General features: G+C 42.9%; 2 protein-coding genes across 2 annotated transcripts in view; both read right to left on the bottom strand.

Annotated features, from left to right (window-relative positions):
- LOC135506045 (monocarboxylate transporter 10-like) overlaps window positions 1-3,803 on the bottom strand; it is a 76,349-nt gene extending 72,546 nt beyond the window's left edge. The window contains exon 1 of the mRNA XM_064925412.1: window positions 3,184-3,803. Within this exon, the coding sequence (XP_064781484.1) occupies window positions 3,184-3,535 (352 nt within the window). The 5' untranslated portion in view covers window positions 3,536-3,803. The remainder of the gene's footprint in view (window positions 1-3,183) is intronic.
- A 1,881-nt stretch (window positions 3,804-5,684) lies between these two features.
- LOC135506043 (ribosome production factor 2 homolog) lies at window positions 5,685-20,623 on the bottom strand. Its single transcript, XM_064925411.1, has 10 exons — window positions 20,511-20,623; window positions 20,166-20,298; window positions 20,020-20,057; window positions 13,927-13,966; window positions 13,500-13,581; window positions 13,318-13,394; window positions 7,438-7,537; window positions 6,627-6,729; window positions 6,346-6,490; window positions 5,685-6,136 (listed from the first exon to the last, which is right to left on the bottom strand). Exons 1-10 carry the CDS (start codon window positions 20,531-20,533, stop codon window positions 5,951-5,953), a joined length of 927 nt encoding a protein of 308 aa, XP_064781483.1. The 5' UTR covers window positions 20,534-20,623; the 3' UTR covers window positions 5,685-5,950.
- Window positions 20,624-22,461: the final 1,838 nt, after the last annotated feature.

Here is a 22,461-nt window from a genome sequence, read left to right as displayed (position 1 = left end):
TCAATTTTAGGAAATGGGTGATTCCTGATTGTTTGGTAATCAAATCTACGATGATTAACACTGCCAAGCACAGTGCATCTTCCCAGCTTTGATCCTATATTTGATACAGGACCTTCCGTGTGAAAAGGTTATAGGCTACACAAATGAGTCTCCTTAACACGTAACCTAATCAAAGAGTGGGAAATAGCCTACTCACACCTCTCACCCATTACCGTGGACAAATGTAAATCACACGTCAACAGAAACCAATTCTCAAACCCAAATAACATCAGCAACAGGTGGCTAAAGACAGTTGAACAACGTGGGATCATTATCCATGTGGTTGAGGTGAACCTTTAGCCATGGAGAGGAAAAACACACACTGGGCATGCTCACTCACTGCCTGAACATTTTCCAGAAAGGTTTGAACCTTTTAATGGCCCTGAAACTGACAGGGCTGTGGTCATCGGTTTCAAGGCTACCCCACAAAATGTTATGCCTGTGTTGTACAAAGGAGGTTCTTCTTATCTAATACTGTGAGGATGAAATGGCAGTGCAATGTATATCCATTAACTATGAACAGCCAAATGTATTGAGATAATCTTTCATGGGCTTCTTTTCAAGAGCAACTGCCAAAGAATACACAATGCACATGGAGACTGGCCAGAGAATCAGTGAGAGTGGAAATAAACCCCTTCCCCTATGCTAGGCTACACACAGTGCATTTGGAAACTATTCAGACCCCTTGACTTTTTCCATATTTTGTTACGTTACAGCCTTATTCTAAAATTGATTAAATATTGTGTCTCATTAATCTACAATACTCTTCAATGACGGGGCGGCAGGGTAGCCTAGTGGTTAGAGCGCTGGACTAGCAACCGGAAGGTTGCAAGCTCAAACCCCCGAGCTGATGAGGTACAAATCTGTCGTTCTGCCCCTGAACAGGCAGTTAACCCACTGTTCCTAGGCCGTCATTGAAAATAAGAATTTGTTCTTAACTGACTTGCCTGGTTAAATAAAAGGTTAAAAAATAATTTAAAAAAATGACAAAGCAAAAACACAAAAATAAAAAAACATACCGTATTTACATAAGTATTCAGACCCATTGCTATGAGACTCGAAATTGAGCTCGAGTGCATCCTATTTCCATTGATCATCCTTGAGATATTTCTACAACTTGGTTGGAGTCCACCTGTGGTAAATTCAATTGATGCGACATGATTTGGAAAGGCACATACCGGTCTATACAAAAGGTCCCACAGTTGCATGTTAGAGAAAAAAAACAACCATGAGGTCGAAGTAATTGTCTGTAGAGCTCCGAGACAGGATTGTGTCGAAGCACAGATCTGGGGAAGGGTACCAAACAATTTCTGCAGCATTGAAGGTCCCCAAGAACACAGTGGCCTCCATCATTCTTAAATGGAAGAAATTTGTAACCACCTAGACTTTTCCTAGAGCTGGCCTTTTCCTATAGCGGGAGAAGGGCCTTGGTCAGGGAGGTGACCAAGTACCCGATGATCACTCTGACAGAGCTCCAGAGTTCCTCTGTGGAGATGGTTGTACTTCTGGAAGGTTCTCCCATCTCTGCAGTACTCCATCAATCAGGCCTTTACGGTAAAGTGGCTAGACGGAAGCCACTCCTCAGTAAAAGGCAAATGACAGCCCACTTGGAGTTTGCCAAAAGGCACCTAAAGGACTCTCAGACCATGAGAAACAAGATTGAACTCTTTGGCCTCAATGCCAAGCGTCACATTTGGAAGCCTGGCACCATCCCTACGGGGAAGCATGGTGGTGGCAGCATCATGCTGTGGGGATGTTTTTCAGTGGCTAGTCAGGACCAAGGGAAAGATGAACAGAGCAAAGCACAGAGAGATCCTTGATAAAAACCTGCTCCAGAGTGCTCAGAACCTCAGGCAAAGGTTCACCTTCCAACAGGACAACGACCCTAAGCACACAGCCAAGACAACGCAGGAGTGGCTTCGGGACATGTCTCTGAACATCTCTGGAGCAACCTGAAAATATCAGTACAGCGACGCTCTCCATCCAACCTGATGGAGCTTGAGAGGATCTGCAGAGAAGAATGGGAGAAACTCCCCAAATACAGGTGTGCCAAGCTTGTAGTGTTATACCGAAAACTTGAGGCTGTAATAGCTGCCAAATGTTCTTCAACAAAGTACTGAGTAAAGGGTCTGAATATGATTGTTTTTTAATTTTTTAATAAATGTCTAAAAACCTGTTTTTGCCTTTTCATTATGGGGGTATTGTGTGTAGATTGATGAGAGAAAAAACATTTTTAGAATAATGCTAAAGTAACAAAATGTGGAAAAAGTCAAGGGGTCTGAATAATTTCCAAATGCACTGTAATAGTAGTAGCCATAATTCAATGTGGAACCATTTTAGTTCAGTGAATTAGACCCTCTAGGGTTCTGATCCAATTACCCTATCAAAAAAGGTTCCATCTATGAAGCAAGAGAGAACCCTTTTTGTGTAAACGTCATCTGCACAACAGAACCTTGATAAGCAGGGTTGGATCAAAAGCCTGCACCACCAGTAGCTCTCCAGATGGAGGGTTGACCACATGCGTTTTATACAGTAGCCTAACAGTGCAGTTATTCTACTTTGTGTGGGGTTGAGTGCCTTGATCAAGGGCACAACTGCAAGGCCTACATGGGATCAGAGACCATCAGCCTTCTAGTGTCAACACCACATAAATGCTGACTTTTTTCATGTAGGCTACATAGAGACCCACCAAGAGACCCACATCTGATAAGATGTGTATGAACCCTTAACAGTGAATAATCAGAGGTCTCTATGGCATAGCGTAATTTGTAAATTTCTGTGAACCGACTTGAAAAAAATACATTTCCTCCAACTCAAGCACTGTCTAGCCATGTGGCACGCTCGAATCGCTGACTGACACCAGATAACGTTAGCAATCTAGACCGTGCTAGCTGGAAAGGTGATTAGATCGGAAATTTAGTTTGATAGTAAATGACATTCTCTAAACGTTGTTGCATTAGTGTGATCTGTATGCCGTTCACTCGTCCCAGTCAACGATAGCATACCAGGAAGAACGAAAATGAGTGTCACAAGTTGATATGCTGCCAGAAAGTAATACAAATATTTTATGATGCATGCTGATGCAAGCTAACTCGCTAATACAGTATTTAGCTAGGTTACTCGCGTTATGCGGACTTTTCTCACCTGTTTTGAACCTGAGGTCCTCATCATCTGCTGAGCCGAATTCTTTCAGAAGGGACATGAACAGGATACCAAAGGCGTTCTGGATTCCGAACACCGCTCCATTGCACCACATGGCAGCCAGCATAACCACCCACCCCCATCCTCCTTCTGGGTGCTCGAACTCAGGCTCCTCCGCAGTGACGGGGACCTGCTCTTGGATGCTTCCGTTGCTTCCCCCGTTCTCAATATTCTCCTCAACTTCGTCCGGGCGCTTTTCAAATGACTTCATTGGTGTCTCTTCCGCAGGTTCCGCAGCAACCGTTTCTTTAGTTGTCTCATACTCATTGTCTGTCATGTTGGTATCTTCTGTCATTTCTTCGCGCGACAATACAGATTTTTAACACTGTCAAATATGATGACAGCAATAATGTGACTATGCCGCTAACTCGTCTAAATGATGTACTCTCAAGCTGCAGTCAAATTTAACTGAAGAGATTCAGATGATGGTATGCCGCAAAATGTCTATCTACAAATATGAAGACTTTGCATTTTCTTTCATCGAATTGTTATCAAAAAGTTGCAGTAGCCGTAATGATCTATTCTATCAACAGCTCGCACTGTCTTTAGTGCGTGTCAAACACCAGTGTAGAAATATTGTATAAATAGATACCCCAGAGGGGCGGGACGTGCGGACATTACGCCGGGTTTTTGTCGCTGATTGGATTTACCGTACTTTTCAAGTATGACGTAAGAACATTGAATAATTAATGTAGTGTTTGAAAAAGTGAAGAACATTTTTTTCAAGATAGATCAGATCCAGAACACATTTATTTTTTCTCTCTTATCCAGAGGTTCCTATTGCAAGGAAAGAGTAAACATATGAGTCTATAATTTGTACTGTAATGAGTAAGGGATAATCAACTAGGGGCTATGCGTTCTATGTAAAATAATGAACAACGTGGAAGGTGTCAACGTTTTCTAAATTATCTGCGTGATAAGCCTGTACATTGTTAAAAACTAAATCTATAACTTTTAAATATGACTTCATTTAAATAAGACTTAATTTGACAATTTTTGCTATTGATTTCAGTATAACACCAGAGCCCAGAGTTTTCAAATGAATAATGTCAAACAGCTACCTCTTGTGTACAAAGTAGACTATCCACAGAAACAACCAGCGAATTGATAACAATACTTCTGATTTCATATCTGCCAGCAACCTTTTCATACCTGAAGGCTGACTGATATATACCAATTTATCTAACGTGGTGAGCTTGGTGTGATTTGTTCATATGAAGGTTAAGTCTATATACCTAAGGGTTTTGTGGCAGCAGAGTGAAAAGTAGAATACTTACAGTCACTTCTCCATTAAGTTTTCCCTCTACTCTCACTAAACTCTCTACCACCTAGATAAGAGGAATACCTATGTGAGAATGCTGTTCATTGACTATAGCTCAGCATTCAACACCATAGTCCCTTCCAAGCTCGTCACCGAGATTTGGACCCTAGGACTCGTTCTGCAACTGTTTCCTGGAGTTCCTGATGGTCAGACCCCAGGTAGTGAGGGTAGGCAACATCACCTCGGCCACGCTGACCCTCTATACGGGGGCATGCTTTGTACTTTCCTGTATTCCCCGTTCACCCACGACTGCGTGGCCACGCACGACTCAGGTTTGCTGATGACAAGATAGTGGTAGGCCTGATCACCAGGGATGATAAAACAGCCTATAGGAAGGCTGTCTTAAACCTTATGTTTATTCATTCGCGTAACAGCAGGCTCCTCGTGGAGTGCAATGAAGCAGGTGGTTAGAGCGTTGGATTAGTTAATTGTAAGGTTGCTTGGTATGGCAACAGCACCGCCACTGATCGCATGGCGCTACATGACTGAGGCCGAGCTTCCTGCCATCCAGGACCCCGCTATCAGGTGGTGTGGTGTGTAAGGAAGGTAAAGACGCCAGCCATACTCTTCTCTCTGCTTCCGCATGGCAAGCGGTACCAGAGAATCAAGTCTGACACCAACAGGCTCCTGAACAGAATATATGCTCAAACCATAAGACTGCTAAATAGCTAACAAAATGGCTAGACAATCTGCATCGACTCTTCTAATTTTGCACTGACTATGCTACACACTTACAACATGCAGACACTTTCATACTGACTAAACACACAATCATATATCCTGATGCCCAGTCACCTTACCCCTATACATATCTTCCCCTACAGTATCTCTGCACATTGTAAATATGGTATTAGAACTGATCCTGTATATAGCTTACTTGTGTTATTATTTCTTGTGTTATTCTTCTACTTTTATAGTACTATCAATATTTATTACGGCATTGTTGGGAAAGAGCTTGCAAGAAAGGCATTTCACTGTGCATGTGACAAATCAATTGTAAAACCTCTGAAAAGAGCATCACAAGACAGATGTACAAAATCAATGTAATCATTGAGACAATGCTTCCGCAGTGCACAAGTAGAGATTAAAATACAGAAAATAGAGTTATTTTAGAACAATGACATCTTATTAAACTACGCATTTTTTTATTTTCTTATGCACATACATCTGACAGGCTTGCCTTTCACACAAAGCATTTCCAGATTAAGCAAAATGAGCAACAGAATGAAGATGATTTATGTCATTAACAAGAGACATTGACAAACATACCTGCAGAAGGTAAACATGTATGGGGGGGTAAATCTTTCATGATTAATGATAATTCTGAAGACATCGGTCAACATCCACAGTTAGCGTGACGTGAAATGTCCTTTAAAGCCTGGGAAGACTTCACTCCACTTCTACTTTGGCTGTTTTCGAGGACGTCTCTCCCTCCGCAGCGGCTGCCGGGCCCCTCCTCTTCCTCAAACCCTTCATCTTACGTGTCTGGAGCTTGGCCAGATCCTGCTTCTGCATGTGCAACCTGCCAAACTTGGTACCAAAGGTATCATGGGATATGTTCTTCTTCTTCTTGGGCTGTAAAGAATAGAATTGACAAAGAACATGAGGACTGATTGCCTTGATGTTTAATTTTACTACATAGATACTTCTAAATGATGTGGCCAATGGCACACAATACAATTGTGCAATTAAGATACTTTCAAAAAGAATAAACCTAATTTGACATTCAACATATGACTCTTGAAAGAGATTGAAAAAGATGACTGCAACTAGTTGTTTCATACCTTCAGAGCCTTGGGCTGTCTGTGAGCTGTCTTGTAGAGGTCGTCTGATGCTAGGTGTGTTCTCCGCAAGACGAAGTCAAAAGACGGCCCAATCTCCTCCAGCTCAATCCTTGGTGTACGACATCCAGACTTCTTCAACAGAGATCTGGAGAACCCCAAAGAGTTTTGACTAGTGATCATTTCAGGGGTGAAAGATGCAGATCATATGGAATTCAGCCTTAATCTGTCATGAATAATAGGTGACATTGGTAGATGGTCTAGCTGCTAGCAGGCAGACATACCTGTAGCTGCGCATGTAGATTTTCCCCTCCAGAGCAGTGAAGTGCAGGACATGCTCCAGACCAGCTAGACGCACTGAAGGCACAACGGGACCCCTGAAGAAGTCTGTACGACAAGACAATAAAAAAAAGGTCAATAGCACCGCCGACATGAAATGCAATATTATTACAACCTACAGAAATACTAAGGATTGTGAAGGTATGTTTCCCCCCAAAACAATTCTATGCTGAACAAAAATATAAACGCAACATGTTATGTTGACATGTTAACAGCCAGGTCGCAGTTGTAAATGAGAACTTGTTCTCAACTAGCTTACCTGGTTAAATAAATAAATAAAAAGGTGTTGGTCCCATGTTTCATGAGCTAAAATAAGCTAAAATAAGATAGCAGAAATTTTTTTTTACATTCCTGTTAGTGAGCATTTCTCCTTTGCTGAGATATTCCATCCATCTGACAGGTGTGACATCTCAAAAAGGCCACTAAAATGTGCAGTTTTGTCACACAACACCACAGATATAAATTTTAGGGAGCGTGCAATTGGCATGCTGACTGCAGGAATGTCCAACAGAGCTGTTGCCAGAGAATTTAATGTTAATTTCTCTACCATAAACCTGCCTATATATTTTTTATAGAATTTGGAGGGGACAATGAATTTATTTCAATTGACTGATTTCCTTCTATGAACTGTAACTGTATATTTTTGTTCAGTATAGTTAGAGGAATTTTTTTCTAACTGAAGGGGTAGGACTAAAATTAACCTCACGACATCCGATTAACACCAAATTCAAATGTTTAGCTGAGACTAAACTGTACCTGTAAGAAGGCTCTTTAGGCGTTTGTGGTCATCATCATGGTCAAAAGCCTCCCCTGCAAACACCAGCATCGGTTTGGTCCCCTCGGGACATTTGCTGTTCTGCAATGCATTGGAAACGGAACATAAAATTACAGGAGGAAGATTATGATATAACAGGTAACACCAACTTCACTTGTTTGCAGTCCAGAGTGTATTGGCATGTTTTTATCAGTAAAACAAAAATGAAAAAAAAATGGAAAAAAACAGGGAAACAGTGTGGCTAAAATGGTGTTAAGATCTCTCTTTTGACAAACATATCAAGACTGTTCCAATGACAGCTTTTTTCCATCTACGTAACATTGCAACAATCAGAAACTTTGTCAAAAAATTAATCCATGCTTTTGTTAGACTACTGCAATGCTCTACTTTCCAGCTACCCGGATAAAGCAATAAATAAACTTCAGTTAGTGCTAAACACGGCTGCTAGAATCTTCACTAGAACCCCAAAATTTGATCATATTACTCCAGTGCTAGCCTCTCTACACTGGCTTCCTGTTAAGGCAAGGGCTAATTTCAAGGTTTTTACTGCTAACCTACAAATAATTACATGGGCGTGCATCTATTTTCCGATTTGGTCCTGCCGTACATACTGTGGCAAAGAAGGGGGTCGAGTGGTAAATGGCAGATATGTGAGAGCAGAACTAATAAACGGGCTCTGCCCGATCACTAAAATGGCCACCCCTGTCAGAACTACAGATCACAAAATGGCCGATCACCAAAACTATAAGTCCCAGAAGCAAGGGGAACCCTCAGAAGGTGGAGCCAACCCACAGATAAAGGGTCAAGAAAAACCAGGAAGAGAAGAAGAGAGTGCTGGAAGGATCTATGAACAATAGAGAAAGAGACAATAGAGATTGGCTGGATTTACCGTGTATGAGCTGGACTGTTTTGGACTTACCTGTTGGCGTTTGGACCTGGACCTACCGAGAAACCGATTTGTGTACCGAACCCTGCTATCCTTGACCTCGCCTACGGCCTGGGTGGACCAGGACGAAGAAACAAACACACAGGTACTAGTGGGGCTGGGGTCGGTCTGAATCCAGAGGACGACGATCTAGAACCCGCAGACCTGGCAGGTTCCTTGACTAATTTTGGGACGGCCCAAAACCAGGATCCAACCCTGCAGCAAGCCAGAGCAGATGTGCAGGTTGTAGATGGTACTCCCATAAATGTTGGTATGATGCCTAATAGTTTTCCCCACTTCATCATGAAAAAGGGTTTGGTGTACAGAGTCTCGAAAATAGGGATTGATGTGGTGGAACAGTTGTTGGTTCCCACTCGGTACCGGAGGACAGTACTGGATCTAGCTCATGGGCACATTCTGGGTGGACACCTTGGTATCGATAAAACCCGAGATCGGATTGTAAGGAGGTTTTACTGGCCAGGAATTCAAGCTGAAGTGGCTCGGCATTGTGGAGAGTGCCCGGAGTGCCAGTTAACAGCTCCCCGACCAGCTGTTAGAAGCCCGTTAGTGCCACTCCCCATAATCGAAACACCATTTGAGAGGATAGCGATGGATTTAGTGGGCCCACTACCCAAATCCGCCAGAGGGCACCAATACATTCTGGTCATTCTAGATTATGCCACTCGCTACCCAGAAGCCATTCCCCTTCGGACAATGGCTTCCAAGAATATTGCAAAGGAATTAGTGCTCTTGTTCACCAGGGTAGGGGTTCCAAAGGAGATCCTTACCGACCAGGGGACCCCCTTTATGTCCCGAATTATGGCAGACCTTTGTAAACTGTGGCAGGTGAAACAGTTGAGGACATCGGTTTACCATCCTCAGACGGACGGGCTGGTCGAGAGATTCAACCGGACCCTGAAGTCAATGCTCAGGAAGGTAATCGATAAGGATGGGAAGAACTGGGATTGCATGTTGCCGTATCTGATGTTTGCCATTAGAGAGGTTCCTCAAGCCTCGCTGGGGTTTTCTCCCTTTGAGCTGGTATATGGGAGGCATCCCCGGGGAATCTTAGACATCGCCCGGGAAACCTGGGAGCACCAATCCACCCCGTATATTAGTGTCATAGAGCACATCACGGCAATGCAAGACAGGATAGCCACAGTCATGCCCATCGTCAGAGAGCACATGAGACAAGCACAGGAGCACCAGCGGCACACTTATAACCGGCAGGCTACCCTAAGGGAATTTCAACCGGGAGATAAGGTGTTAGTGCTGATCCCCACGGTAGAGTGTAAACTACTGGCCACATGGAAAGGACCATATGAAGTACTGGAGAGAGAGAGAAACACTAATGGTCACATACCCCACACACACTCAGGAGACAGCCGAAGTAAATATCTCACCCACTCTGTCCCCAGCACAAGTACAGGAAGTGAAGACCCTGATCCAGAAGAACAGAGATGTGTTTTCAGAGGTACCTGGCCGAACTGAGGTTACGGCTCATGATATCGTTTCCCTACCAGGGAGAAAAGTGAGTATGAGGCCATATCGGGTACCCGAGGCTCGACGGGCCGCGATTAGAGCAGAGGCGGAGAAAATGTTGACAGCTGGAGTGATCGAAGAGTCACATAGTGAGTGGTCTAGCCCAATTGTGATGGTCTCCAAGCCCGATGGGTCTTTGCGGTTCTGTAACGACTTTCGGAAGGTAAATGAAATCTCCAAGTTTGATGCCTACCCCATGCCCCGAGTAGATGAACTACTGGAGAAAATTGGTAATGCTCGGTACATTACGGCTCTTGATCTGACAAAAGGGTACTGGCAAATTCCTCTGACCCTCAGGGCCAAAGAAAAGACAGCCATTGCAAAACCTGACGGTTTGTTTCAATACACCGTCATGCCATTCGGCTTACACGGGGCCCCAGCCACCTTTCAACGGCTCATGGACAAAGTCCTAAAACCGCACAAAGCATACGCCGCAGCTTATTTAGATGACGTGGGGATCTACAGCCCAGATTGGGAATCCCACTTACCCCGGGTACAGGCAGTGTTAGACGCCCTTAGAAAGGCAGGGCTCACGGCAAACCCTGCCAAGTGTTATGTGGGGTTAGAGGAAACAGAGTATCTGGGATACACTGTGGGAAGAGGGTTAATCAAACCCCAACATAAGACGGTGAAGGCCATTAGAGAATGGCCGAAACCCGTAAATAAGAAGCAGGTTCGAGCCTTCGTAGGGCTGACGGGTTACTACCGGAAGTTCATCCCAAGTTATGCCACAGTGGCCGCCCCACTTACCGACATGACTAGAGCCAGAGGGCCAAACATGGTCAAATGGGATGAAAGGGCCACCAAAGCATTTAGGACATTACAGGAGGCTCTCTGCTGTAATCCAGTGCTGGTGGTACCAGACTTTGAGAGAGAGTTTATGGTTCAGACGGATGCCTCAGAGGTCGGCTTGGGAGCAGTGCTATCCCAAGAGGTAGAAGGGGTGGAACACCCCATCCTGTTTTTAAGCAGGAAGCTGGAACCACGGGAAACCAACTACTCAGTCGTTGAGAAAGAGGCGCTGGCAGTAAAGTGGGCTCTAGAAAGCCTGAAATACTACCTGCTGGGGCGCCACTTCACCCTCATCAGTGACCATGCCCCACTCACCTGGATGCATAGGGCTAAAGAGAAGAACGCTCGGGTGATGCGGTGGTTTTTGAGTCTCCAACCGTTTCATTTTGACTTGAAACAGAGCAGGGAAGGAAATGGGAAACGTGGATGGGTTATCCCGCATGCACGCATATTTTGCTGCGGTAGCCCGACCTAGGGGGTTGGATCTAGGGGGAGAGATGTGTGGCAAAGAAGGGGGTCGAGTGGTAAATGGCAGATATGTGAGAGCAGAACTAATAAACGGGCTCTGCCCGATCACTAAAATGGCCACCCCTGTCAGAACTACAGATCACAAAATGGTCGACCACCAAAACTACAAGTCACAGAAGCAAGGGGAACCCTCAGAAGGTGGAGCCAACCCACAGATAAAGGGTCAAGAAAAACCAGGAAGAGAAGAAGAGAGTGCTGGAAGGATCTATGAACAATAGAGAAAGAGACAATAGAGATTGGCTGGATTTACCGTGTATGAGCTGGACTGTTTCGGACTTACCTGTTGGCGTTTGGACCTGGACCTACCGAGAACCCGATTCGTGTACCGAACCCTGCTATCCTTGACCTCGCCTACGGCCTGGGTGGACCAGGACGAAGAAACAAACACACAGGTACTGTCCTGTTCGAAAGAACTCTCATTCTTGGGTGATTTGGTGACAGTTTACCACTTAGTTTGTGACAAACGCTCCTAACCTTGAAGAGGTTTGCCACAATACCTACACGTACGCTACGGTCACAAGACGCAGGCTTCGTTATTGTCCCTAGAATTTCTAAGCAAACAGCTGGAGGCAGGGCTTTCTCCTATAGAGCTCCATTTTTATGGAATGGTCTGCCTATCCATGTGAGAGACGCAGGCTCGGTCTCAACTTTTAAGTCTTTACTGAAGACTCATATATTCAGTAAGTCCTATGATTGAGTGTAGTCTTGCCCAGGAGTGTGAAGGTGAACAGAAAGGCACTGGAGCAACGAACCGCCCTTGCTGTCTCTGCCTGTCCAGTTCCCCTCTCTCCACTGGGATTCTCTGCCTCTAACCCTATTACAGGGGCTGAGTCACTGGCTTACTGGTGCTCTTCCATGCCATCCCAAGGGATGCATCACTTGAGTAGGTTGAGTCACTGGCGTGATCTTTCTGTCCAGGTTGGCGCCCCCCCCTTGGGTTGTGCCGTTGGGGAGATCTTCGTGGGCTATAATCAGCCTTGTCTCGGGACGGTAAGCTGGTGGTTGAAGATATCCCTCTAGTGGTGTGCTTTGGCAAAGTGGGTGGGGTTATATCCTGCCCGTTTGGCCCTGTCCTGGGGTATCGTTGGACGGGGCCACAGTGTCTCCCAACCCCTCCTGTCTCAGCCTCTAGTATTTATGCTACAATAGTTTGTGTCGGGGGGCTAGGGTCAGTCTGTTATATCTGGAGTATTTCTCCTGTCTTATCCGGTGTCCTGTGTGAATTTAAGTATGCTCTCTCTTTCTTTCTCTCTGAGGACCTGAGCTTTAGGACCGACCATGCCTCAGGACCACCTGGTCTTATGACTCCTTGCTTTCCCCAGTCCACCTGGACGTGCTGCTGCTCCAGCTCCTACTGTTCTGCCTGCGGCTATGGAACGCTGACCTGTTTACCGGACGTGCTACCTGTCCCAGACCTGCTGTTTTCAATTCTCTAGAAACAGCAGGAGCGGTAGAGATACTCTTAATGATCGGCTATGAGGAAACCAACTGACATATACTCCTGAGGTGCTGACCTGTTGCACCCTCTACAACCACTGATTATTATTATTTGACCCTGCTGGTCATCTATGAACATCTTGGCCATCACAGCCAGTAGAGGACTGGACCCCCCTCATAGCCTGGTCCCTCTCTAGGTCTCTTCCTAGGTTCTGCCCTTTCTAGGGAGTTTTTTCTAGCCACCGTGCTGCTACACCTGCATTGCTTGCTGTTTGGGGTTTTAGGCTGGGTTTCTGTACAGCACTTTGTGACATCAGCTGATGTAAGAAGAGCTTTATTAATACATTTGATTGATTGATTAAGAGGAAATAGTTCATTTGTAGTTGTTCATTCAGACCACTGAAAGACCAAGGAGGTGTATTCGTTTGGCTTTTTTGTAGCAGTGTGAGCGTGACAAATCTTTTAAACTAAGATTCGTAGAGATTAAGAACGTACAGAACATCAGGTGGTGCTGAAGGCACTGCTTAAATTATTATTTTTTATCTTATTGACACATCCAGAACTCACATAAGTGGTATCATGCAACAATGTGAAACAACGCAACTACAAATGACTATAGGAACTGCAGAAACATCACCTTGATCGCACTCAAGGAGTTATACTTCTCAATGCCCAGCTCAATCATATCCAGCACGTGGAAATCAAACAGACGACCTGTAATCAGCAAAAAGGAAAGGAGAAAAACAAGGTCAAACCCTTATCTGCTGTGAAAATTACTAGACGTCTAGTCTCCCACTGATAGAATAAAAAAATGCTTACCAAATATCAGATTGTTTGGCCTTTTCTTGTTGTGCGAGCCAAACAAAAACAGCGAGCTATCCGTTTTCTTCGAGAAGAATTCCTGTAGACAGAAAATATTAGTGATCGGAAATGGCAGTGCAATGAATACATTGTATTTTAATGTGATGCTAACTAGTACACCACTGCAGTGCTTTTTATCCTGGTCCTGCGGACCCAAAGAGGAGAAAATGTTTGTGTGTTCCCTAGCACTACACACCCGATTCCACAATAATTCCAGTGTTGTGCTAGGGCTACAACAACAATGTCCCTTGAACCAGGACTACTACATTGAAACACTCACTCTACTGTATATTTAGGAACTAGAGGAATCAAAAACTATTAGAATTCTCAGGTTAAACAAAACAGTTGAGGGTAATGAAGACATTAATATCTCTGGTTAACTGACCAATGATGAAGAATCTTCAAATGGCCTGGTTATATTTTTCCTAGAAGGAAAGACAACATTTAGTTTACATGCAGGATAAAAACATTTCTCAAGTACCAACAATAGATGGACTATTTATGTTTTGTTATTATTTAGTATAGTCAGTCCTTTATGCCAAAGTTGCTATAAATATCCAATGTTTACAGGGGGAAAATAAAACATGAAGATTAAATACAATAATTTCAGAACTACCACAATAATGGATAGGTTAAAATAATAACAGTTCTCCTACTTGAGAAAAGGCCCAGTGCAGTCAAAAACATGATTTTTCCTGAGGTTGACCGATTAACCGGAATGGCCGATTAAATTAGGGACGATTTCAAGTTTTCATAACAATCGGAAATCTGTATTTTTGGACACCGATTTGGCCAAGTTTTTTTTACACCTTTATTTAATCTTTATTTAACTAGCCAAGTCAGTTAAGAACGCATTCTTATTTTCAATGACGGCCTAAGAATGGGGTTAACTGCCTTGTTCAGGGACGACAGATTTTTTTAAACAATAATAATTTTACCCCATTTTTGTGGTATCCAATTGTTAGTAGCTACTATCTTGTCTCATCGCTACATCTCCCGTACGGGCTCGGGAGAGACGAAGGTTGAAAGTCATGCGTCCTCCGATACACAACCCAACCAAGCCGCACTGCTTAACACAGCGCGCACCCACCAACCCGGAAGCCAGCCTCACCAATGTGTCGGAGGAAACGGACCTTGGCGACCTTGGTTAGCGTGCACCGAGCCCGGCCCGCCACAGGAGTCGCTGGTGCGCGATGAGACAAGGATATCCCTACCGGCCAAACCCTCCCTAATCCGGACAACGCTAGGCCAATTGTACGTTGCCCCACGGACCTCCAGGTCGCGGCCGGTTACGACAGAGCCTGGGCGCGAACCCAGAGTCTCTCGTGGCACAGCTGGCGCTGCAGTACAGCGCCCTTAACCACTGCGCCACCCGGGAGGCCCCGGGGCGACAGATTTTTACCTTCTCAACTCAGCGATTCAATCTTGCAACCTTACAATTAACTTGTCCAACGCTCTAACCACCTGCCTCATTGCACTCCACGGGGAGTCTGTCTGTTACGCGAACACAGTAAGCCAAGGTACGTTGCTAGCTAGCATTAAACTTATCTTTTTAAAAACAATCAATCATAAATCACTAGTTAACTACACATGGTTGATGATATTACTAGTTTATCTAGCGTGTCCTGCATTGCATATAATCGAAGCGGTGCGTATTCGCGAAAAAGGACGGTCTTGCTCCAATGTGTACCTAACCATAAACATCAATGCCTTTCTTAAAATCAATACACAGAAGTATATATTTTTTAACCTGCATATTTAGCTAAAATAAATCCAGGTTAGCAGGCAATATTAACCAGGTGAAATTGTGTCACTTCTCTTGCGTTCATTGCACGCAGAGTCAGGGTATATGCAACAGTTTGGGTCGCCTAATTTGCCAGAATTTTACGTAATTATGACATAACATTGAAGGTTATGCAATGTGACAGGAATATTTAGACTTATGGATGCCACCTGTTAGATAAAATACAGAAAGGTTCCGTATTTCACTGAAAGAATAAACGTCTTGTTTTCGAGATGATAGTTTCCGGATTCGACCATATTAATGACCTAAGGCTCATATTTCTGTGTGTTATTGTTATTATGTTATAATTAAGTCTATGGTTTGATAGAGCAGTCTGAGCGATGGTAGGCACCAGCAGGCTCGTAAGCTTTCATTCAAACAGCACTTTCGTGCGTTTTGCCGGCAGCTCTTCGCTGTGCTTCAAGCATTGAGCTGTTTATGACTTCAAGCCCATCAACTCCCAAGATGGGGCTGGTGTAACCGATGTGAAATGGCTAGCTAGTTAGCGGGGTGCGCACTAATAGCGTTTCAAACGTCACTCGCTCTGAGACTTGGAGTAGTTATTCCCCTTGCTCTGCAAGGGCCGCGGCTTTTGTGGAGCGATGGGTAACGCTGCTTCGAGGGTGGCAGTTGTCATTGTGTTCCTGGTTCGAGCCCAGGCAGGGACGAGGAAAGGGACGGAAGCTATACTGTTACACTAGCAATATTAACGTGCCTATAATAACATCCAATAGGCAAAGGTATATGTTATACAAATGGTATAGAGAGAAATAGTCCTATAATTCCTATAGTAACTACAACCTAAAACTTCTTACCTGGGAATATTGAAGACTCATGTTAAAAGGAACCACCAGCTTTCATATGTTCTCATGTTCTGAGCAAGGAACTGAAACGTTAGCTTTCTTACATAGCACATATTGCACTTTTACTTTCTTCTCTAACACTTTGTTTTTGCATTATATAAACCAAATTGAACATGTTTAATTATTTATGAGGCTAAATTGATTTTATTTATGTATTATATTAAGTTAAAATAAGTTGTTAATTCAGTGGTTGTAATTGTCATTATTACAAATAAAACTTGTTTTTTCTTTTTTTAAATCAGCCGATTCATCAGTATCTGCTTTTTTTGGCCCTCCAATAAATCAGTATCGGCGTCAAAAAAAAAATCAGAATCGGTCGGCCTTTAATACATATACAGTCAAAAGTTTGGACACACCTACACATTCAAGGGTTTTTCTATATTTGTACAATTTTCTACATTGTAGAATAATAGAAAACATCAACACTATGAAATAACACATGGAATCATGTAGTAACCAAAAAGGTGGTAAACATGTCAAATTATATTTATATTCTTCAAAGTAGCCACCCTCTGACCTGATGACAGCTTTGCACTGGCTTGGCATTTCTCTCAACCAGCTTCATGAGGAATGCTTTTTCCAACAGTCTGAAGGAGTTCCCACATACGCTGAGCACTTGTTGGCTGCTTTTGCTTCACTCAGTGGTCCAACTCATCCCAACTCATCTCAATTGGGTTGAGGTCAGGTGATTGGAGGCCAGGTCATCTGATGCAGTGCTCAAGATCGGTGGAAAAACTTAACTGTCCTGCACAGAGCCCCGACCTCAACCCTATCGGGATGAACTGGATCACCAACTGCAAGCCAGGCCTAGTTGTCCAACATCAGTTCCCGAAATTACTAATGCTCGTGGCTGAATGGAAGCATGTCCCCACAGCAATGTTCCAACATCTAGTGGAAAGCCTTCCCAGAAGAGTGGAGGCTGTTATAGCAGAATAGGGGGGACCAACTCCATATTAATACCCATGATTTTGGAATGGGATGTTCGACAAGCAGGTGTCCACATACTTTTGGTCATGTAGTGTACCACAGTTGCCAAAGAAAACAATATGAAAGCACACAATTAGCAGTAGAATCTTATTTTTCATTGATATCATTTTAATAAGACAATTCTGGTTGCTAGAGACCCAACCCAGTTGTTGGTTTTTTATGTTCTGTTGCCATTGTTGCCATGCTCAGTTCAGAGGCAACATTCTTATCCCTTGCTTGTTGCTAGCTAGCAAACTTGCTACGGCTACACAATCACTACCATTGCAGCCAGAATAAGAGCATTTTCATTGCATAACCCCATCATGCAAAGGCTATATCCATATCAATACATTTAACAAAACAATATTTATTAAGTCTTGGCTATAACATGTCCTGAGCGAAATAGCCAAGGGATCTCAAATGGTTTAGACTATCTACTCTTACTGCCAGATCTGTTTTCCCTAGTCACTGCATGTGATTCTTCAACTATTTTGTTTAAAATGTATTTACAGGCTATATTTAGAGGCCTGTGAGCTAGGATCTCTTTTTTATGGGAGCCCTATAATAAAAACAATTATAAAGCACAAAGAGTTGATAGCCTAAATTGCAATGCCTACAAATTGAAGGCCTATTTTTTTATTTGGATAGGCTTAAATTAAACATTGAATTATTAAAGTGATAGGCTAAAGAACTTGAGAATGTAGATCATTTTGAATACATATGGATTTCAAGAAACAAATGGATAAGACTTCTATTCTCGTTGATTTAGTTCCTATTGCAACTCAGAAAAATGACAGAATGGATGACATACTGACTGACTGACGGATGAATTAAATGTTCAAATATGTTGGAATGACGAGTTGCACGCATCACACAGGCTCTGCACTTTATTTGGCTAGTAGGCAAATAGTAAGTTTATCCTAATCTAGGCCTGACTCCACGCCTCCAGAAGTGCATCTTCTGAGGCTGAGCGGTGCTTTTCCGAACGCGCATGCTGCTATGGTGCTGCACGGAGATGTGGTGCTGCACAAGCTCTTCAATTGGGCAGCAGTGTCGCGATGGAGGGAAAAACCTGCACGGAGACTACCTAAGACAAGTGTTATTGTAAAGTGTGGGAATAAACTAATGCTACACTAAGCCTACCTCTCCCGTGTTCATTTCAGTCTATATCTTCATGAAACGATTTATATAAATCATATCAAATTACTTTAAATTCATATTAAACCCTCCTACAGGATATGCTTTGGCAAGATTGAGTGACGAAATGAATATAAAAATATTCTATAAAAAAAAATTATTGCGGAGTGGCAAAAACTCCTGTGGTCATACATAATTTATAGATTCACCAAGCATCTATTCTTGGAAGATACTACTGGTTATGATTTATTATTCCTGGTATATGCTACTGGTTATGATTACCGACAGAGGCCAGAGAATGGGATGGTGCAATTTTGAATTAGTCATATTTTGAGGACATCACCCAGAGATAAGCTCAGCGAAAAAAGAAACGTCCCCTTTTCTTTCAAAGATAATTAGTGAACATCCAAATAGCTTCACAGATCTTCATTGTAAAGGGTTTAAACACGGTTTCCCATGCTTGTTCAATGAACCATAAACAATTAATGAACATGCACCTGTGGAATTGTCGTTAAGACACTAACAGCTTACAGACGGTAGGTAATTAAGGTCCCAGTAATGAAAACTTAGGACACTAAAGAGGCCTTTCTACTGCCTCTGAAAAACACCAAAAGAAAGATGCCCAGGGTTCCTGCTCATCTGCATGAACGTGTCTTAGGCATGCTGGAAGGAGGCATGAGGACTGCAGATGTGGCCAGGGTAATAAATTGCAATGTCCGTACTGTGAGACGCCAAAGACAGCGCTACAGGGAGACAGGAGGGACAGCTGATCGTCCTCGCAGAGGCAGACCACGTGTAACAACACCTGCACAGGAACGGTACATCGGAACATCACACCTGCGGGACAGGTACAGGATGGCAACAACAACTGCCGGAGTTACACCAGGAACGCACAATCCCTCCATCAGTGCTCAGACTGTCCGCAATAGGCTGAGAGAGGCTGGACTGAAAATGCAGTCCATGAGGAGGAGATGCACTGCAGTACTTAATGCAGCTGGTGGCCACACCAGATACTGACTGTTACTTTTGACCCTCCCCTTTGTTCAGGGACACATTATTCTATTGTTGTTAGTCACATCTGTGGAACTTGTTCCGTTTATGTCTGTTGTTTGATCTTATGTTCATACAAATTAAATGTAGTTTTTGTCCATGCTGTGGAGATCCAACACTGATGCTTCAATCCGCCAGGTGTAGGCATAATATAGATAGTGCATCTAGACAAATCCACTACATTAGCTACCTAAAATGTGAAATAAATTCAAATGACTAATAGAGACAACTTGAAAACGTGCAGGATACCTATTTATAATACCTATAATGTTAGACTGTAATCATAACATGGTGTTTGTTGACAGATTACATGTTACGTTTACGTTCATGTTTCACGCATGGCTTTTCTTATGATCTTAACAATTTGCGTATGGATCTTCTTATGATCCTAAAGACACGTACGTTCAACATATGGACAGGTATCTGGCTCCATAACGTCACCAGGCGGTAAATTAGTAAAGACCAACAACAGAGCTCCAAACCTCTTCAATTAACAACTTATTTTCAGATATTCCACTCACAGAAAGTCCTAGCATAGGAGTCCTTTACTAAGAAGCTATTTGTTTCTTTTTTTACCCTTTTCATTTCAAACAATCACAGTAAGGTAGTTATTTGTTACCTAGAACTGATTTGAGAGATAAAAACGGCTTCACTGGTACTTTAAAAATCAATCACTTACTTTTTGTACAATACAGCACTTGGTTTCTTCAGGGCATACTGGAGAAAAAAAATGTATTCAGAGTTATCTAGCTATCTGGCACTCAAACTTTGACCATCTTCAATATTATGGTAGGGCAGGGGAGGGTCGACCGTGAGAAAACGTACAATGTCCTTCAGTGCCTGAGTGACAATCATACTGGTGTTGCCTCCTTTCATGATCATGGCATTCTTGACGTTCTCTGTAAGCTTGGAAGCTCTGTTGTCAAGAAAGCGCTTAGCCCTCTTCGTCTTAGGTTTTCTGAGGAAATAGTCATTCAACAGGAAAACATTTCAGCTATAGACACCGTGACACTTGAGTGAAACAACAGATGCTTTGACATAGTATATTTCGTTTGATGGAAGATCTCAAACTAACACGGTTTAGAAGACTACAGTAGCTACTAGCTAGATAGTTAACGACATGGCTAGCAACTGACGTTAACTATACAATAATAAAATACCACAACGTACATTACTCCTTCCTTTTGTTTCATTTTGGTGACTTCACTCGTGTGCAATTACAACTCGTGTGTTTGATCGCGTTTGCTTTAAAATACTCCACGTGAATTCACAACACCGGAAAATGTCGCAGTTACGTGTTCGTCACATCCGTTGTTATGTACAGTACATACACACGATGTACTCTTATTTGGCCACATGATGGGGGTAAAGAGCTATAAACACACATCCATAACTCAAACCCTAGAACCCAACATCAACCCCAAACGTTTGTGTTTTACCATTTTTTCCAGAACAATTAATTTTCAAGTATATGTTAACTTGTGTATGTTTACAAAATATCACATTCATGTATGATATGAAATAATACAGGACTTCTTATATTTCCGAGACCCGAAAGGGCAAATTCTAAGGGACAAGATAATTGCAAGGTAGGTGCACATCCCTAGCAGGCTTTATTTTCTTGCCACATAATCGCATTGCTCTTGAATGGCCTGTCCTCATAATTCATCTATTGGCTGAAACATTTTGAAATACTCCTGTCTACTTCAGTGGAATACATTCAACAACAGCACAAAATGTAAATGTGTTCCTTGGGCCCCCATTTTGTCTTTTGAATCATTGTTTTCTTTTTTCTAACCTACATATTAATGGTTGTGTAATTGATGATACAGTCCTGGGGTAATCAGTACTGTGGAAGGGTTGGTGAGAGTACTGCTCCTGAAGAACTAATGAACACAGCGGTTTCCTACATGGAATGAGATATTGAAATGAAATGTGGACCTTGTAACTTCCACAAATGTTTATCAATGACATTAACTTGTGTGACACTTTGAATCGTGCCCAGTCATTCTCCCACTTTGGTTGGATTACACCACTTACTGTCTATACTGTATTTGCCATTCAAATGTTTATGGATTTCACAGAAACCTTCCTCTCTGCACAGCTGCAAGACCTGTCAGGGTTCCCCAACTGGCAGCTGATTTTATTTGGCCCCCAACTTTTCTGAGGCCAAAAAATATATGACCCCCCCCCAAATGATTTGAACTTCCAAGTTTTGCGAACATTTATATACAGTACCAGTCAAAAGTTTGGACAAAGCTACTCATTCAAGGGTTTTTCTTTATTTTTCATATTTTCTACAATGTAGAATAATAGTGAAGACATCAACACTATGATATAACACATGGAATACTGTAGTAAAAAAAAGTGTTAAACAAATGAAAATATATTTATATTTGAGATTCTTCAAAGTAGCCACCCTTCTTTGCCTTGATGCCAGCTTCGCATTTCAATGAACAGGAAAGCCTTGTTAAAATTTAATTCGTAGAATTGATTTGCTTCTTAATGCGTTTGAGACAATCAGTTGTGTTGTGACAATGTAGGGGTGGAAAAAGACCAAGTCCATATTATGGCAAGAGCAGCTCAAATAAGCAAAGAAAAATTACAGTCCATCATTACTTTAAGACATGAAGGTCAGTCAATCTGGAAAATTTCAAGAACTTTGAAAGTTTCAAGTGCAGTCGCAAAAACCATCAAGCACGATGATGAAACTGGCTATCATGAGGACCGCCACAGGAAAGGAAGACCCAGAGTTACCTCTGCTGTAGAGGATAAGTTCATTAGAGTTACCATCCTCAGATTGAAGCTCAAATAAATGCTTCACAGAGTTCAAGTAACAGACACATCTCAACATCAACTGTTCAGAGGTGACTGCGTGAATCAGGCCTTCATGGTTAAATTGCTGCAAATAAACCACTACTTGGAGACTTGCTTGGGCCAAGAAACACGAGCAATGGACATTAGACCGCTGGAAATCTGTCCTTCGGTCTGACGACTTGCTTCCATTCAGCCACAAGAGCATTAGTGAGTTCGGAAACTGATGTTGGCTCGCAGTCGGCGTTCCAATTCATCCCAAAGCTGTTCAATGGGGTTGAGGTCAGGGCTCTGTGCAGGCTCATCA

Source organism: Oncorhynchus masou, chromosome 19, assembly GCF_036934945.1.
Source record: "Oncorhynchus masou masou isolate Uvic2021 chromosome 19, UVic_Omas_1.1, whole genome shotgun sequence".
NCBI classification, from domain to species: Eukaryota; Metazoa; Chordata; class Actinopteri; order Salmoniformes; family Salmonidae; genus Oncorhynchus; species Oncorhynchus masou.
This window is presented reverse-complemented; position numbering and strand designations above follow the sequence as displayed.

What these genes read in the sequence shown, in the direction of transcription:
- LOC135506043 (XM_064925411.1), bottom strand. Translation starts at nt 20,533, where the DNA reads ATGAAACAAAAGGAAGGAGTAAT. An exon ending in AGTGCTGTATTGTACAAAAA is followed by an intron (nt 13,967 to 20,019) that starts GTAAGTGATTGA and finishes CTTTCCTTCTAG; the next exon opens with GAAAAATATAACCAGGCCAT. An exon ending in CCTAAAGAGCCTTCTTACAG is followed by an intron (nt 6,730 to 7,437) that starts GTACAGTTTAGT and finishes CTTGTCGTACAG; the next exon opens with ACTTCTTCAGGGGTCCCGTT.